The following is an 18,365-nucleotide window of genomic DNA, read 5'->3' as shown; positions in this document are numbered from 1 at the left end:
CTTCCTGACAGTTGGTGAGAATGCTGCCTTTGAGCAGCAGCTTTTTGAAAAAATTGTTTGAAATTTTTTTCATCTAAATGAGGATCAAGCTGCTTTCTCTTCTCTTCTCCAAAGGGCGGAAAATAGATTGACGAGCAGAGTGTCCAAGTGACTCTGTGGAGACGTCACGTGGGCTTGCCACGTGCTGGGTTTTCTAACCCAGACTTTAGCGCTTGCCTCCTCCACGTCCCCTCCTGGAGCTCCCTGACGTGGCCTTGGAACAACTTCTCTGATAATCAAGCCCGCTGCCTCTTTGTGGAGGCACAGCCACGGCATCCGCATGTCACCTGGCTAATGTGGCCACCCTTCAGGGACGGCACCTGATGGTGCTGCCTGCTGTGTGGTGGGAAAGAGGGCCCCTCCTTCGTGTGTCGAGAAAGAGCACGTTATGTTCACGTTCTGGGGGGTGAGAGCAGGCGGCGGTGCAGTTGTGTGTGGATAAGTCTTCGATGCTTCCATAATCTTCTGGGGACGCGTTTCAAAAAGAGGCTGCCCCTTTGGGCCTACCCGTGTCCCTCCTCGTCTACCCCATCCTACCTCGAGCTCTGGATCCACTGCGGAAAAGGGACATCTCTGGGCTTGGAATTGGCTGTAGAGGATGGAAAGAAAGATGAGTGGACATGAATTGACCCTAAGTGGTTAACCTTTGCCTTTTTTGTTTTCCTTCTTGTCTTCCTTCCCCCTAGGAAGCCCAGGTGACCATTGAATGTGCCATACCCCAGAAATTTCACCGCTCTGTCATGGGCCCCAAAGGTTCCAGGATCCAGCAGATTACTCGGGACTATAACGTTCAAATTAAATTCCCAGACAGAGAGGAGAACCCAGGTGGGTCCCCATGGTGAGATCTGTGCTGAGCGGGAAGCAGGAGGTGTGTGAATGGCTCTGACCTGGGGAGAGGCGGTGGCAGGTGGCTGTCACACGTCCTGGTGGAGCTCCTTCCTGCCCACTGCTCCAGTGTGGTGCGCTGCTGGAACCAGTCAGGCATCCTGGGGCTTCCAGAAGTTCAGGGTCACTCCCTGGTCTCAGGAGGGAGGCTGTGTCAGTTGCTTCAGGGTGATGAGCTGCCCTTCACATGTCCTAGAGGCTTGCAGCTAGTGATGAGGTCAGAGGAGAGCAGAGCACCTGCAGCCTCTTTTGTGTGTGTGTGTGTGTGTGTGTGTGTGTGTGTGTGTGTGTGTGTGTGTAAGATTAGCCCTGAGCTAACATCTGCCAATCCTCCTCTTCTTTTCTTTTTCTTTTTTTTTTTCCCCTGAGGACAACTGGCCCTGAGCTAACATCCGTGCCTATCTTCCTCTGCTTTATATGTGGGACGCCTACCACAGCATGGCTTGCCACGCGGTGCCGTGTCTGCACCCGGGATCTGAACCATCGAACCCCGGGCTGCCAGAGGGGAACATGCGCACTTAACCACTGTGCCACTGGTCTGGCCCCACCTGCAGCCTCTTGTGCTGGGGCAGCCCTCGAGTTAGTTCCCCTGCTTCTCACAGTCCTCTGAGTGCCATGCGTGATGAGGCCGTGTCTGCTCTGTTCACAGCAGCCGCCTCGCTCCCTGCCTCCCTCCGCCCCTCCCTCCGCCTCTCGTCTCCTCTCTGCGCCTCCTGTCACACCATGTCCCTTGTGAGGCACGTCTGCTACAGCAGGTGAAGCAGCCACTGACCTGCTGGAGGGCGCCATTCCTTTACCTGGCCACCCTTCTGGAATGGCCCTTCAGCTCGGAACGTCCTGCTTGTCACCTGGTTCTGTTTCTGCCCCAGGTGTCGGGTGGGGTGGATGGTGGTCTCAGAGGTGACCTGCAGGATGAGGGCTTGGTATGAGCAGGAGCTGGTTGGTGTCTCAGCCTCACTTGGTAAACACTGTCTCCTACGCATGGAGACAGTGCGTTCTCCTCGCTGTTGACACGTCTGCTGTGGGTCGCTCTGGTCTCTGCGGAGCCTGCCGTGGCTGCCAGAGTGCCTGTTTTCCTCAGGATACAGCCTCTTTTCAGTAGAAAGCTAGTGAAATCATATTGTGTCACATTTGTTTCACACTCGAATATTTATTTTTTAATTTTGACATAACTTCACGCTAAAAAAAAATTGTGCAGGCTAGTATAGAGACATCCCTGTGTACTCATTATCCAGACTCACCAGTTTCTCTCATCCAGCCCCCTTTTACACACACGCACACGTGCACATGTGTGCACTTATTTTTCTGAATCATTTGAGTAATTTTCAGACCTATCCCTTATCCATAGTGGCTGTTTCCTAAGAGTAAGGACATTCTCTTCTGTCATTTGAGATAACCGTGGCACAGTCATCACACTCAGAAGATCTAACAGTGTGTGATACTGTTCTCAAGTTCCTGGTCAATATTCAAGTTTTGCCGGGGTGTTGTTTTTGTTTTTTTGCTGGGAAAGTTTCACCCTAACATCTGTTGCCAATCTCCGTCCTCCCCCAAAGCCCCAGGACATGGTTCTATATTCTACTTTAAGCCTTTCTAGTTCTTGTATGTGAGCTGCCACCACAGCATGGCAGTGGACAGACAGGTGGGGTGGTTCCATGCCCGGCAGCCAAACCCAGGTTGCCAGAGCGGAGCACGCTGGACTTTAGCCACTAGGCCGTCAGGGGTGGTTTTAAAAGCGTCCTGCAGAGCCCGCCTCTTCCCCTGGTTCAGTCCAGGATCACGATGGCCCGAGGCAGTGGTGTCTGTGACTTATTCTGTTTGCTTGTTTGTGTATATCGTGTGCACTCCTGGATTCTGTCTTGCTCCAGGAATCTTGTTTTGCTGCGCACGTGGTCCCCCGTGTGGCCCACAGGAGCCCCACCAGTTGCTTCTGTGTCCTGTTTCATGTCCCTTCATTCTTGGAGCGAGCTTTCTTCCTGGCTTAAGAAGCAGGTGCAGGCTCGCCCCCTCCCTCCTAAACTGCCCTCTGAAGCCCTTCGCTGCCGCCTTGTCCGGCGCCGGCTCCCCCAGGCTGTGGTCACCGTCTGTGCTTGCTCCCCTGCCCCTGAACAGAGTGGGCCAGGCTCTGCTCCTCCTCTCTGGGCTCGCGCGACTCAGCTCGTGCATCTCGCTGCTGCCTCCAGGAGGGTTGGCTTTTTTTTTTTTTTTTTTTTTTTAAGATTTTAAAAAATTTTTTTCCTTTTTCTCACAAAGCCCCCTGGTACATAGTTGTGTATTTTTTAGTTGTGGGTCCTTCTAGTTGTGGCATGTGGGACACCACCTCAGCATGGCTTGACGAGCAGTGCCATGTCCACGCCCAGGATTCGAACTGGCAAAACCCTGGGCCACCGAAGCAGAGCACAGGAACTTAACCACCCGGCCACGGGGCTGGCCCCTGACTTCATTTTAAAGGCGAGAAAGTGAGGCGTGGAGCTCGCGGCCTCACTGTACAGCCTTGGTGCCTGCCTGGACCTCGGCTTATATGAGGCTTGCTGTGTGGATGTTGTCTCCTCTGCTCTCCCAGCCCAGGCCCTGTCTTCCTGAGGTCGGTTGGGGTCTTTCCTCCTTTCCCTGCCATATGTAGGTGCTTGACAAATGATGGAATTCTGAGTGGAGACAAGCCTGCCTGTGCAGAAGGTCTGTGGTTGCCTACTGCCCTTTTTTCCCCCTAGTTCATAGTGTGGAGCCGGCTGTCCAGGAGAACGGTGACGACGCTGGGGAGGGGAGGGATGCTAAAGAGGCCGACCCTGGCTCTCCCAGGAGGTGCGACATCATCACCATCTCTGGCCGAAAGGAAAAATGTGAGGCTGCCAAGGAAGCCCTCGAGGTGCGTGTGCGCCCCCCCTCCCCCAGGGGTCCTCAGCAGGCCCCATGGCGGGAGAGGCATGGCCTGAAGGGAGGCTGCCCACGGTGGTGGGTGGGTGGTCTGGACACTTAGTCCTAAACCCTGAGCACCTCGGCTTGCACTGCGGCCGGGCTGGGCTGAGGCACAGCGCATGCCCCCACCACCAGCCTCTACCTTTGCCAGGATCTGGCAGCTGCATGGAGCCAGCCTAGAGGCCTGGAGGCTTGGGGCTGTGGATGAGCACGGAGCTGGCAGGTCTCATTAGCAGCAGGGCGAACGTGATGTCCAGCCTCAGTTTCCCCTCTGTGACAGGGAGTAACCAGGCCTATCTCAGGCTTGTAAGGATGAGTCATTTGCATAATGAGGACTTAGTGAGCACTACCTACACGTTCAGCAGCGTTCTCAGCGCTGCACTACCACAGCGTGCAAAATAGCATTTGTGTCGCAGTGCAGGGATCAAGAGACAGAAATAGGTCACGTGTCAAGTGATGGTAAATGCCAGGGGAGGCCGTCCGGGGCTGCCGTGGAGACAGCAGATGAGCCGTGGCCCGGGCAGTGCCCGTGTCGAGTTGTTGTCGTCCCTGCAAGCCCCGTGGGCTTGATCCGCAGCCCATCCCTGACCTGAGCAAGGCCGCAAGTCAGGGGGCCTCTGCGTCTGAGCCCCGCCTCTCCTCCCTGGGCCTCCAGTCGCCCTGTTTTTCCTGGATTTGTTTTGCTTCTGCCAGGGCCCTGCTGCGTTTAGGAGCATGGGCTTGGGGTAAGGGTCTGAGTTTGCTGTCTTGGCATTAACCTAAAAACCGGATTCCATGTCTTTTCCCCTTGTTTTCCTATTGAATTGAAGGTCTAGGTGGCATTCTCAGTCCAGGTGGAGCAGTATGACGTGTTCCAGAAAGCACACCGTAGTTCTCATAGGGCTTTTCCCCTGTGCTCCATGAAAACATATCGCTGAGCCCAGAGGATCACTCTGATCCCTGCTCTCAGGCCTAACCTCCACTGTCTTACCTGCAGGCGCTGGTTCCCGTCACCATTGAAGTGGAGGTGCCCTTTGACCTTCACCGGTACATCATCGGGCAGAGGGGAAGTGGGATCCGCAAGATGATGGACGAGTTTGAGGTAATGCGGTTTTGCAGGTTCTTTCCTGGAGACGGTGTGGGGTGTGGGGTCTTCCACCAGTGTTGTGGGGCATCCAGCCCCTTGTCAGCTCTGTGCTGCCTCGACCCCTCTGGGTGGGTGAGGTTCTGGGCCCAGCCCCTGGCCCTCCGTGGAGGTGCCTCCTGCTCCTCTCATGGAACAGCGGCTCTCCTCCCCTTACGGGGTGGGCTTCCTGCTTCCCTCCCTCCTTGTCTGGAGGCTGCAGTTGTGTCCCTGGCCACTTGTGACACAGGCAGCTGATCACAGCTTCCACACTCACCGTTGGGGGCTAGAATGACACATTTCTGTCCTGTGGGACCCCATGTGCGCTGGGCCTGTTCCTGTCTCCATGTAGGTAAACATACACGTGCCAGCACCTGAACTGCAGTCTGACATCATCGCCATCACGGGCCTCGCTGCCAATTTGGACCGGGCCAAGGCTGGGCTACTGGAGCGTGTGAAGGAGCTGCAGGCGGAACAGGAGGACCGGGTGCGTGCCAGGCGGGCTGTGGATGTGGAAGCTTCCTCCAGATCCATGGTTCTCAGCCTTGGTCACACTTGGGAATCGCCAGGGCGTTTCTGAGAGATGCAGCCCCCCGACCACACTGCACCCCGTTAAGTCAGGCGGCTGGAGGTGCACTCGGGCTGTCCCCGCATGCACTCAGACCCGGAGGGCTCACTGTGGGGGGGCCTTTCATCAGAAGCCGTGTTGAGGAAGGAGCCTTTCCTCTTGTTAACGTAACAGCGACAAAGTTGGGCTTCCATGTTAATTAGCTATTTCTTTTAAAAGTAAGTCTGAAGACATGTTGTGATGTCTTCGACCTTACAGGAAAGGTAAAGTTGGGGGCGCCTGGGAGCTGTTGCTGGAAGAACCCCCCAAGCATGTGCTGTGCGGTCTGGGGTGGGTGTCAGCGGGCCCCGCTGCCTTCCTCACTCTGTAGCTGCCCTGCTACTGAGTAAGGGTGGGGACCCACCTCGCCTGTCTGTAGAGCTGGTGTCTCCTCTGAAGGGCTCGTGAGTGACGCGCAGCCAGGCGGGTGTTGTGGAAACTTGAAGCACCGTCATGGACTGCACGGGGGTGGTGGACTTCTCCCTGAGGGCCGTGACTTTCTGGAGTCTGTGATGGAGTGGAGCTTGCAAGCCTCATGCACTCTTGAGTGTGGCCCCCATTGTCTCAGCCCCGGCACCAGCTTTGGGGTCTGTCCTCAGACCCAGTCATAGCCTCAGCCTCTGGCCATAGATGTCTGGAGCTGTATATCTTTCCCTTAGCAAATTTCTTTGAAAACTCTTATTTTTGGCCTGCCTCTTTACCCCAACTTGGAAGACTCAGAATGTTTTTATTCTTTTCATTAAACCAGTTGCACGAATTAGGACTGTAGAGCCAAGAGCTCCTTCTGTCCTGTGCCAGCCCTGTTGGTTACAAGCATCAGCTTCTCCTCAGTTACCAGCCAGGCCTTTCAGGTCCTTTTCTGAAGGATTACCTTAGTCATGGAGTGGTCAAGGCTGCTAGTTCTCATTACTAGCTGATGGAAGGTGGCACAGAGGCTGACGAAAAAGCTGTGTGTTGCTTGTATTGCTGAGGTCACAACGGATAGCTTCCAGGTCCCGGATGGAATGGGGCTGCGTGGATGCATGCAAGGGTGAAGGTCAAAACTGAAGTGGTCTACTCTTTGCCTCATCCTCACTTGTTTCATCTGTAGGCTTTAAGGAGTTTTAAGCTGAGCGTCACTGTAGATCCCAAATACCATCCCAAAATTATTGGGAGAAAAGGGGCAGTGATTACCCAAATCCGCTTGGAGCATGATGTGAACATCCAGTTTCCTGATAAGGACGATGGGAACCAGGTAAGGACGACACTTGGGGCAGACACCACGGCTAAAGCACTGTGGGGGCAGGGGGACTTGTGTTGACCTTTGTCCTGACCTGAGACCATGACCAGGCAAACTTAGATTGTGCCCAGCTGGGAGATGAGGGCGAAGTTCAGAGTGGCAGGTCTCTGAGGATCTGGTTTGTGTTGGGGTTTGGGCCCCACCTAGGCCCGAGCCTGCTGGGCATGGTTTCCCTGGCACATGGGCGTTTTCCCTGTGCCCATCAGGTCACTCCTGGCAGTGAGCTGGGGCTCTGGCTGGGTCTTTCTCACACAGTTGTGCCCACAGGGGGACCCCTGCAAAGGAGCGCCCTGCAGCCTGCTGCACCCAGTGAACGGCGGGAGTCAGGCCCCACACCGGGCGCTCCCCCAGCCCATCTCTCGCTCCTGCCGCCCAGGCCCTCCCTGCCCCTCGGGCTCGGCCCCTAGCAGGTTGCCCAGGCTTCACTAGGGTTGTGCTGCTCTCCATGGCGAGAGCCTGGTCTCCTGCAGTCTTTGATGCACAGCAGCGTGCCCAGAAACGGCTCACTGGAACCTTCCAGCCAGCAAATCCAAACAAGCCTCTGCAGACTCTGGCCTTCCCACCCCTTCCAGCCCCGTGTCCATGTGAGCCCTGTGTCACACAGCTACGGGCCACCTGCCTGCTGAACCTTCTCCCTCCCCAGCCTTTGACTTCAGAAAGCCAGGCCGACCTACAGGGCTGACCCGCGGTCCCTGCTTCCCGTCCTCGCCCTGGTCCTGATGCCTCTCCACGCGCATTCTTTGCAGTGACTTTTCTTGTATCTAGTCCTCTGTTTCCAAAGAGTCTGCTTATACTGCTGCTCTTTTTTATTTTTAACTTAAATCTTTAATTTTCTTGAGCTTGAGAACTTGGCTGTCTTCAACCCCTCACCTTCACTACTTTTTATTTCTCTCAGCTTTCCCACATAATTATCAGTTTTTAAAAGTCATTATTTGGTGTTTTTAGACTATTTCACTTAACATTCCATGAGCCCCAAGGAGGGTGAAGCGGCCGTGTTTTGTTCACATGCAGCTTTTTCCTGCGAGAATTGTGCGTCTGTTTGCAAAGTCTGTTCTGTGCCTGTGGCTGCACGTGACGACGCACTCACCAGCTGGCGGGCGGAGGTTTCTGGGCTCTGCTGGGTGGATTCCGGGGGGCGCCCCGCCGCCTCCCACTGTTTGCGTTTGCTTCCTTGAGGCAGGAGGCGCAGGAGGCTCTGCTCTGCTCTGCTCTGCTCTGCTCTTCTCTCCTCTCCTCTCCTCTTCTCGGGTTTCCCTTGCCTCTGTCCCGGGGTAGGTCTCTGAGCTCTCCTCTCCTGTTCCGTTTCCAGGTGTGTGTTCTCCTTCTCTGGTCCTTTTACACTGTGTTCTGTTCTTTTGTGGGAGTGATGTTTTCTCCCATCCTGAAGGGTGTGGTTTATGCCTGTTACTTTGTTTTTGTGCTTTCTTCTCTGTGCCTGAGCTGTCAGTCTACTCTGCTCACTCTTGACGAGTCTGGGGCTGTTGCCTGTCTGTCTGTCTGGTAAAGCCGGGCCCTGGGCTGGGCGCCCTGTGGGTGTGGAGTGCCGGCCACAGCGTCCGGCACCTTCTCTTCATGTCCGTCTGTCTCCAGTGGAGACTCCTCCAGATACGGGGCCCGAGGGGACCTTCCCTGCGTCCTCACCTGCCGGCGTTTCCTCGTCTTTGTGGGCAGGTGCCCTTTCTCTTCCTGTCCGTGACTGTCTGGTGGATTTGGGAGGTGCAGGAGCTCAGTGGACACTGTTAACCTGTGGTGGGAGATCAGCGCCTGACATTCTTTTCCACCTTCTTTCTCTTCTACGAGGGTGTCTTTCTCCTTAAGGTGAGGCCGACCTCACTCAGCCCTTCAGCCAGGCCCCCAGAGCACCTGTGCCGCCCCTTGTCACTTGGGGTCAGCAATCCCTGGGGGCATCCCCTCTTCTGACTGGATTTTCCTTTGTTAGCCCCAGGACCAAATTACCATCACAGGGTACGAAAAGAATACAGAAGCAGCCCGGGACGCAATCCTGAAAATCGTGGGTGAGCTTGAACAGATGGTTTCTGAGGACGTGCCTCTGGACCACCGTGTGCACGCCCGCATCATTGGTGCCCGTGGCAAAGCCATCCGTAAGGTCATGGACGAATTCAAGGTGAGTGCCTGACCCGACCACAACGCTGTGTGTGGAGTCTTGGGAGCACAGTGAGTGAGCTGGGGGCGTGCTTCCCGCACCTCCCGGGCACTTCCACGTGGGCCAGTTGAGGGGGCACCAGGGACCACCTGGGGCCTCAAGTTTTCCTGCTTTGGCTGCTGACCACACTTGGTGTCAGAAGAGGAGACATCCAAGGCTCGGGTGCTTGTCCCTAAGGTGGTGAGATCGAGAGAGGTCACAGCTGTGTGTAGTTGACTCTGTGGGTCAGCACCTTGTGCCAGCCTACAGAAGGTGGCCCCCCGAGGTGGGCCGCTCGGGGTCACCTCAGGTAGGTTCCTCCATGGGTTTTGCATCTGTCGAGGCTTGCACGGCTTTGAAATGCAGGGTGAGTCCGCCCATCCTGCTTCGCCTGCTGAAGACGAGGTGCTCTCGCAGTGCACTGGGCTTCCGTGTCTGGAGGAGGCGGGACCAACCATGAACCCAGAGTTTTACATTTTTATTGACTCAGAGGGGAACACTTCCCTAGAAATGGACTGTTCCCCGCCATACACAACAGTGACTCTGTGGTCCAAAACGCCCGGATGGGGCACTCAGTCACCTCAGCTGCTGTGTGTACTCCTTCCAGGTGGACATTCGCTTCCCACAGAGCGGAGCCCCAGACCCCAACTGCGTCACCGTGACGGGGCTCCCAGAGAACGTGGAGGAAGCCATCGACCACATCCTCAACCTGGAGGAGGAATACGTGAGTGCTGGGTGGGCAGCAGGCCTGTGCCTGGGGGCCCCTGGGTCTGCCTGGCTTGGGGTGACAGTGAGGCAGTCTGCGTGCACTTTTGGAGGCATTCCAGGTGCAGGATGGCCCCTGAGTGAGCCCCAATGTCTGAGACAAGGGCGGGCACAGTGGGTGCATATCGTGCCATCCGCTGCAGACCGACCCCGCACGTGTGCCCACAGCTGGCTGACGTGGTGGACAGCGAGGCGCTGCAGGTGTACATGAAGCCCCCAGCCCATGAGGAGTCCAAGGCGCCATCCAAGGGCTTTGTGGTGCGGGACGCTCCGTGGACCGCCAACAGCAGCGAGAAGGTCAGACGGCATCCTCCCGCCCTCCATGTGCCCTGGGAGGTGGGAGCACGGTCACAGTCGCTCCTCGCCACGGGCGGGTCCAGTGTCCAAGGGTGGTGACCCTTTTGGAAGTTGCTTAAGCACGACGCCCTTTCCTAATAAAGTTGTGCCCTCTCTCCCACACAGGCTCCTGATATGAGCAGCTCTGAGGAATTTCCCAGCTTTGGGGCTCAGGTGGCCCCCAAGACCCTCCCTTGGGGCCCCAAACGATAATGATCAAAAAGGAGAAACCTCTCCAGCCTGCTGACCCAAACCCACCACACAACGGTTTGTCTCAATCTGACCCAGCGGCTGGCCCCTCCGTAAATTGTTGACGCTCCCCCTCCCCGAGGTCTCGCAGTGAAGCCGGCCCGCCCGGCGCTGTGTGCGGCTGGGTCTCGGGCCTGGCCAGCGCCCAGTGCGTGCTCAGGACCTGCTCCCTGATGCCTTTGCCCTGGGACGGCTCTCCACTGTTGTGAACACTAACAGAGGTAATGGGACATTTCACGATAAGCTTCCTGGTCCACCCAGCATGTCAGTAAGGCTCTGGCCTCCACTATGAGAGCTGCACAGCTGTGGCTGAGTCTACTTCCTGTGTCATGACCTCAGGAAATAAATTTCCTTGACTTTATAAAAGCCAAACGTTTGCCCTCTTCCTTTCCCACCTCCCTTCTCCCCCTGCCTATCACCCAGACCCTCCTTGTAGAGTGCAGTCCGCCTTCTTCCAGCTGCCAAAAAGCCCACTTAGCCAGACCGCAGGGTGGGGAGGAAGACCCAGTTTGCACTGGGAGCCGCCTGGACCCAAAGGAGAGCTGCAGCGGAGTCAGAGGGGACCAGCGAGGTGGAGGGTGACCGGGTTCTCAGACAGCCCGCCTCCACCTGCGCTTGGGTCTGACCACAGGCGTGTCCGCCCTGCACCCCTCGGCGCTGAAGGCCCCAAGGCTGGTGAGCGAAGCCCAAGGGCGTGGCTGCTGCCTGGGTCCGCCATGGCTGTCACGGTGGCCGGCCATAGGATCTGAGAACCGTGGCATGGGGCGGGGTGCCCAGAGGGGAGTGGCGGGGCTCCCCCGCTCCTCCTCCGTGGGCCCTCACTGTACGCAGCGGCCGACTTGTCTCTACGCCCCTCAGCTCCCCGAGCCCGCCCTCCCCTCCCCCGTGTTCAGTTGCCTTCTTTCTACCTCAGAGCCAGGCGGTCGTGGCTGCACGCCGAGGGGAGTGCTGCCCCAACACTCAGCCTCCCAAGCTCCACGTTTGTGGGGGTCACGTGTCCACTGCGGCCTTGGGGACGGGAAGCTGGGTGCTTGGGCCCAAGCTGCGCCCTTCCTTGCCTGCAGGCGGTGCAGGGGCCCGTGGGCTGGTCCAGAGTGGGGAGTGCACATTGCCGCCCCATCCTAGGCCATCCTCTGTTGCACGCTCAGAAGCTGTGGGCAAGCCTCTGCCAGTTGACTGAGAGGCAGGCTTCATGGTCCTGGGGTAGAGAGAGGCTGTCGCCCGGCCTGGACCAGAGGACTGAGTGCAGCTGAGGGAGGGTCCACTCTTTCTCAGCTGTGTGGTAGGTAATTCTGGGTGTTGGACCATAGGCCTTGGCGCGAGTCAAGGTGCCCTGCCCCCAGCCGGCTTGGTGAGGGTCCGCTCTGGAGAGGAAGAGGGGCCCCGGGCGGCACAGAGGCACCTGTGTGGTGGTGTGAGAACCGAGGACTGGCCTTTGTCTTTGGGTTGTCTGCTCTCCCCATCCCTGCCTCTCCCCCGACGGAGGTGACTGACCCACTCTCAACTTGTCCTGCCCCAGATACTGGAGTCCCTGAGAAGCTGACTTGTGCCCCAGGGACGGTCATTTCTGCTTTGACCATCTACCCCCTTCACCCCGCCCCCAGAATTGTTACTGTCTGTTTAATAACTCAAGCTTGGTGGTCTTCAGACTGAAACTCCTGAAGAGACCATGAACGGCCTGCCCCAGGTCTAACTTGAGTTGCCTCTGCAAGTTCCCTTTAGCTCAAGCAGCCTTAAATGTGCCCGTTGGTAGGAATGATGCATTGGGACAGGAAGGAACACTTGTTCCAGCCCAGGAGGCTGGGCGACCCCGCCGCAGCTCGAGTTGATGGAGACAGGGAGAAGGAAGGAAAGGCGTCCCCTGCAGCTCCGGGGAGCTCTGTAGGGACAGGGCCAGCACTCTTTTCCATCTGCCTGAGTATGGAACCTTTCCTGTTGGCCAGCTTGCTTCCCTCCCCTCGCCCCGGCTTCCTCTGGGATCTGCCCGAACCTCCGCTTCCCTTGGTCTTTTCTACAGTGTCCAGCCCCGCCCCACCTGAAGGCGAATTTTAAATTCTCATGACAGATTTTTTGCACATCTGCATTTATTGCTAAATGTCATAGATGCAAACTCTCCTTTCCTCAACTGTGTTTGGGGTCTTGCTCTGTTTTCGGTTGTTGTTAATCGAGGTGATGAGATGACTGTGCCCAGGCCTGGTTCCCCGCAGCCTCCCATGCTGCTGGAGAGCCTGGGTGGGGATGAGGCGTGCGTGTCCTCCGTGTTGAATGTCTTCCATATCGTATGTGTCCATAGCTACGATCCATCCCTTGGCCTTAACTTTGGAATTTGGAGATTATATGCAAACATGTGTAAAGGCTCATGAATATGGATGACACTGGAATTTTATAAATTCTAAAATAAAACCCAAAACCGGATGTAGTGTGCTGGGACTCATTTTATCACGCCCGGCACCTGTGTGTTCTCAGTCCTGTGAAAGCAGGGCTGTCTCAGCATGCTCTTGAGTGGTAACTGGACATGCACAGTTCTAATTTTTGGTGCAAGTTCTCCCAGAGAATTCTCCAGAGAATTGCACCAAATCCCAGAGAACTGGCATATGGTGGTCAACCCTGTGTTAACTGCCCCTGCAGGAGCCACCCTGGGAAAACAGCAGTGGTCACAGCGTGGGTGGCTGGCTGTCACTGTTGAAGGTGGACAGTCTCCTCGCTGCCCTGGCCTCTCATGTCTGTGAAGCAGCACCCTGCCACTTACACTTAGCTCCATCCTGTCTTTATGTCAAGAGCAAACCTCGGTGGCACCCCCTGGAAAGGCTCCCAGCCCCCAGGCGGGTGCTGAGCTGGGGGGAGGGGAACAGCCTTCAGCTGGAGGAACCACCCCATTATCCACGTGGTAGAAAATAGCACCAGGAGTCCGTGGAGCAAGGGAGTTAGAGGCCTTGCTTCTGAGAGAGTGGTCTCATTCCCACCAGGTTAAAGGCAAGTAGTTTACCCAGTGACCCAGCAATTCCTCCTAAACATGCGCCCCACGGCACCGGGAGACTGGGACAAGAGTGATGGCAGCATCATTCCTAACAGCGGCCAGAATGGGCCAGTCACGCACAACACTGCACGGAAAGCTCATGGCCGTGGTGCTCGCCGAAAGAGGGTCCGACCCTGCGGGTTCCCTAGTTTCAGCCCTGGCATCAGAGGCTGAGGTGGTGGCCACTCGGTGGGAGACAGTTAGTGGGGAGGGGCCCACGCCAGGCCTGGTACTCAGGGTCCTGGTACTCAGGGCCGGGTCTTGATTCATGTGCTGGTTACAGCGGTGTGAAAGCCCGGTGGACACACTTGAGCATTGTTCTTATGTTTCAATAAATGTACTTCAAAATTATAAAGTTGAGGCGCTGGCCCCGTGGCCAAGTGGTTAAGTTCGCGCACTCCGCTGCATGCGGCCGGGTGTTTCGTTGGTTCGAATCCTGGGCGCGGACATGGCACTGCTCATCAGACCACACTGAGGCAGCGTCCCACATGCCACAACTAGAAGGACCCACAACGGAGAATATACAACTATGCACTGGGGGGCCTTGGGGAGAAAAAGGAAAAAAATAAAATCTTTAAAAAAAATTATAAAGTTGAGTCAGCAGCAACAATAAAGCAAATAGCTGGAAAAAAATACTTGTGGCTTTTGTGATCTGGGCCAGCTCACTCTCTAAAAGGCAAGTGAATGAGTGACAAATCCAAATGCCAGTGGCCTCACAACCACCTCTGCACGCAGCCTCACCCCTTGTCAACAGACTGCCCAAAGCGTGCGCAGTGCTGCCGGAGGCCCGAGCGGCGCCGTGTAAGTGATGACACCGCCTTGGCAAGGACGCTGTTGAGAAGGGTGTCTGTTGGCACTTCCGGGCTCTGCGTCAAAGCGTTTTAAAAACTGCGTATCCTTTTTGATGCTGCAGTCTGCTTCTGGGAGTGTACCCTCAGGAAGTCAAAAGTGAGGACAGTGTTTCCGGATGTTTATTCCGCATAATTGATTGATAGCGCCGCGGAAGAGAAGCCTGCGTGCCCGGCATAAGGGATGGCTAAGTTGGGAAGTGCCCGTGACAGGGTTAGGCCCAGCAGTCCACCGAGTTCACGGAAGGGAAACGTGGAAAGAGGCTGCTGGAGCCAGTGGGGGATGAGGTCAAACTGCACGTACCATTATGCCCCCAATTTTGAAAACGATTATGTATAAACACACAGAAAAACGTGTGGAAGGAGATCCACGGAGGGTTGCAGGAATGTCCTCAAGTATTTCTCTGGTCAGGGAATAAAATTCAATCTCCTTCCAACTCCTCCCCATCTGGCCCCAGCCTAGGGGCCTGCCGGAGGTGGGGGAGAAGCCACTCCTCTGGGGCACAGCCCAGCGGGGAGCAAGGAGGGAGCAGCTTAGAGAAAATGGCGCACCAGGTTCAAAAAAGAAGCCCAATCGAGAGGCCTTGGCGGATAATGGGGAATGGAGGGGGCTGGGTGGCGTGGTGAGCTGACTCAGCTCTGACCTGAACACAGAGTGCAGGGGCTGACAGGTGGGTCGTGCTGGGGGGCAGGCAGCACCCCAAGTGGACAGGGTGGGAAGAGGTGAGGTGGGCCTGGAGAGAGGGGACACTCCACCATTCAAAGGGCAAGAGGCACAAGGAGCACCAGGGAGAACAGAAAGGACCTCAGAGCCAACTGGCTTGATTGGCAGATGAGCCACATCCGAGGGCTGAGGGGCGAGAGGGAAGTGTGAACACGGTGGAGGCCACCTCCTGGGCTAGTGGAAGACCAGGGTCTGGGGGTGAGTGAGGGGCCCTGGGGATGGGAAGCAGTGAAGGGAGCAGGCCTAGAAGGACCGGTGCTCTGAGAGGAGAGAGGCGATGAGGTGGGAGGGAAGCGGCATGTGCCTGAGGGTGGGGGCAGCCAGCACCTCAGATGTGGAGCCTTTCTGTCTCGGGTGAGCGTGAGGAGAGGATACCGGCTCCTGGGGCTGGGAGGGGGATGGCAGGGACAGCTCCCCGACAAGCCACTGGGTTCCCCTGGCACAGCATGCCCCGGCCCTCCAGATGCTGCTGCTGTAGTCAGCTGGCCTTGGGGACTCCAAGGGGTGGCTGATGGGGACCACGACCAGGACCTGGGAGGCAGGGCGCGTGAGCAGAGGCCCGAGGCAGCCAAGGGCACAGCAGCTCTGGGCCAAGGAGGGACAGGAGACCAGTTGTGGCCTCTGAGCACGGTGAGCCTTTGACAGCCTGGCATCTCTTCTGAGGCAGCAGGGCCTCTGCCCTCCAGGTGGGTCTGGCTCCAGGTCCCTGAGCCGCTGACTCTCAGGGTGACCCCTGTGATCTCAGAGGGAAGGGACTGGGGAGGCCCGGCCATCTCCTAGCAGGCTAGGCTTGTGGGCCCAGTCGCATCTCTTGAGCCAGGGGCTGGTTGTCCTTCGCTCCACCTGCTCCAAAGAGAGCCTGTCTCCAGGAAGACGGGGGAGGAGAGTGAGGTTAGACTGATTCCACTCTGCCACTCTTCACTCCGTCCTGCGCCGCAGCAGAGCGCCAGGCCGGGGCCCCTCCACCGGGGGACCAGGGAAGGTGAAGCGTGAGGGCTGGGGGTGGGGGCTCACCTCATTCTCGGCCAGCGCCTGCTTGGCCAGGTAGTATTCGCGCTTCACCTTGATCTCCACGGACTCGGGGATGTCAGGTACCAGGAGGTCGAGGACCCGGCCAATGGAGAACACCACGTGCTGGGAGCAGGGGATGGTACGGGCAGTGGGCGAGCGCACCCCACTGCTTGGTTAAAAACAAATGCCCAGCGTGGCCTTCACAGGGCCAGGTGTGGGCACCTGCTCCCCGGGTGCCGGCTGAGCTGGAGGGCAGCAGTACAGCAAAGGAAATGCCCGGAAGAGGCAGAGGCCACGGCCCAGAGACCACCCCCAACTTCTGTGTCCCCGTGCAGCTTCCCTGGGACACTGCAGTGCCCAGAGCATTCTGAGGTCCACACAACCCAGAGACAGAGGCCAGGCAAGGATGAACTCCATTTTCCAGATGGAAACGAAGGTGCAGAGAACTGTGATTTGACCAAGGTGACAGGGCAGGACCCTGCTCCCTTGGCCCACCAACTCCAGCCCCGCTCCACATGGTGGGATCAGAGAAAGCATCCTGGGGTGGGCCTCACGTCAAGGCTGAGAGCCAGTGGGGGAGGTGAGCAGAGGAATGGGGAGCTGCCCCTACCTCAAACACAATAACAAAGGCCAGGCGGATGGCCAGAAGGTTCCAGTAGGTCCGGGAATACTGTCCATCGTCGTCCCTGAAAGCCTGATACCTGCAGGAGATGGGGCTCGGGTGAGCAGCCGCGGCCGAGGCTCAGCCGGGTGGGCAGCAGGCGCAGGCGCCGCCGCTCTCCACTTCTCCGCCTTTCCTTCCTGGTCTCTAACGCTGGGCCCGCTCCCTGCAGGTGCCTGGAGAGGGAAGTCCGCCCAGACGGCAGACTCCCCAGCACCCTTAGCGCTAACTGTGGGGCTCCAGCGGGGTGGATGGGCCAGACTGTCCCATCCCCTTACCATGCTGCACCGGGCCCCACAGTGGCAAATGCCCCACTATCTAGTAGATGTGACAATCCATTAAGTCTGCTGCTACAGGTGATGTCAACCTACTTGCACCATGGAACTGTGCCATCAGATACAGTCAGCAGTCCTTTCTGCTCGGAGACTGCCTGCCCCGCACAGCTCTCCCTACTGTAATGAGCCCATCCATCAGCTGTGCTATTTCAGATCGAGTGGTCATCTTGTCATCCTTTGACATCTTCCTGTATTTCTGTCTTGGGGTAAGATGTGACATTCCATTTTGTGACATAAACTTACATATTGCACTCCATGGAAAGCATTACCAAGGTCAACATTGTAGGAAAAGAAAAAGCCAAAAATCTTGAAAATTAAAAATATAGGGGCTAGCCCTGTGGCCAAGTGGCTAAGTTCGCGTGCTGTGCTTTGGCGGCCCAGGGTTTTGCCAGTTCGAATCCTAGGCACGGACATGGCACTGCTCATCAGGCCATGTTGAGGCGGTGTCCCACATGCCACAACTAGAAGGACCCACAACTAAAAATACACAACTATGTACCAGGGGGCTTTGGGGAGAAAAAGGTAAAGTAAAAAATCTAAAAAAAAAAATAAATAAATATAAATATATATATATATATATATGTATATATAGTCATTGAAAAAAATTCTCAATGAATGGGATAAATTTTAAGTGACGAAACTAGACACAACACAAGAGAGACTGTGGGAAATGGGAGAGAATTATGATGAAATGACCCTGAATGCAATATAGAGAGCCAAGAAGAATTAAAAATATAAAACAGCACTCAAGCGACTTGAGGAGAAATGGAAAAGCTGCAACACGATGGGACTTCCAGAAGACGAGAACGGAAGGAGCGGGGAAGCACTATTTGAAGGACAAAATGGAGATGTTTCCAGAACTAAAGAAAGACATCACTCTTTAGATCAGTATCACACTGTGACTCTCAATGAGAAACTTTTAAATAAACCCAACCATGGCAGATACCTGTTAGTGACACAAATTAAGGAAAATGAGAAAAAAAACTTATATGCTACGAATGCTTCCAACAAGAAAAGTCAGGTCACTATAAAGTAATATTTCCAAAGAGCTGAGGGAAAGTAAATCTTAACCTAAAATGTTCTACCTGGTATTTAAAGGACAAAGACAGAGATATTTTCAGACATATAAAAAACAACATATGTAAGAGTTCACCAACCACACATCATTCCTGAAAGAGCTATTAAAGGACATACTTCAGCAAGAAGAAAAATGAACTCAGAGGGAAGGCAATGCATAAGAAGCTATTGTAGCCACAGAAGTTAGTAAAATACACCAAACAGATGTGATTAACAAATGCCTAAAGATGTTTTGTGTATTTTAAATAGTAATTAAAACTCTACAACAATAGTAAGATGGACTGATGGGTGCTCAACAGGGGGTAAACACATGAAGGTCTTTGTCATGCCAGGGAGAGAAGACAAAAATGAATTCCTTCAGGCTTGGTTAGGACA

At 55.8% G+C, this 18,365-nt stretch overlaps 2 protein-coding genes across 11 annotated transcripts in view; one reads left to right on the top strand and one right to left on the bottom strand.

Annotated features, from left to right (window-relative positions):
* HDLBP (high density lipoprotein binding protein) overlaps window positions 1-10,690 on the top strand; it is a 75,714-nt gene extending 65,024 nt beyond the window's left edge. For all 3 annotated transcript variants that reach the window (XM_023644070.2, XM_070270731.1, XM_023644071.2), the window contains 9 exons: window positions 726-864; window positions 3,633-3,787; window positions 4,814-4,918; window positions 5,292-5,426; window positions 6,637-6,780; window positions 8,765-8,950; window positions 9,576-9,692; window positions 9,902-10,030; window positions 10,196-10,690. In XM_023644070.2, the coding sequence (XP_023499838.1) occupies window positions 726-864; window positions 3,633-3,787; window positions 4,814-4,918; window positions 5,292-5,426; window positions 6,637-6,780; window positions 8,765-8,950; window positions 9,576-9,692; window positions 9,902-10,030; window positions 10,196-10,282 (1,197 nt within the window). In that variant the 3' untranslated portion in view covers window positions 10,283-10,690. The remainder of the gene's footprint in view (window positions 1-725; window positions 865-3,632; window positions 3,788-4,813; window positions 4,919-5,291; window positions 5,427-6,636; window positions 6,781-8,764; window positions 8,951-9,575; window positions 9,693-9,901; window positions 10,031-10,195) is intronic.
* A 1,765-nt stretch (window positions 10,691-12,455) lies between these two features.
* The window catches only part of ANO7 (anoctamin 7), a 34,984-nt gene continuing 29,074 nt past the window's right edge, over window positions 12,456-18,365 (bottom strand). For 5 of the 8 annotated variants that reach the window (XM_070270734.1, XM_070270738.1, XM_070270737.1 and 2 more), the window contains 3 exons: window positions 16,528-16,618; window positions 15,921-16,040; window positions 12,456-13,877 (listed from right to left, as the gene is read on the bottom strand). In XM_070270734.1, the coding sequence (XP_070126835.1) occupies window positions 13,719-13,877; window positions 15,921-16,040; window positions 16,528-16,618 (370 nt within the window). In that variant the 3' untranslated portion in view covers window positions 12,456-13,718. Of the gene's footprint in view, window positions 13,878-14,287; window positions 15,766-15,920; window positions 16,041-16,527; window positions 16,619-18,365 lie in introns of those variants that run through there. The other 3 variants (XM_070270736.1, XM_067053899.2, XM_070270735.1) reach the window with 1 other exon arrangement.

This window comes from Equus caballus, chromosome 6 (assembly GCF_041296265.1).
Source record: "Equus caballus isolate H_3958 breed thoroughbred chromosome 6, TB-T2T, whole genome shotgun sequence".
NCBI lineage: Eukaryota > Metazoa > Chordata > Mammalia > Perissodactyla > Equidae > Equus > Equus caballus.
This window is presented reverse-complemented; position numbering and strand designations above follow the sequence as displayed.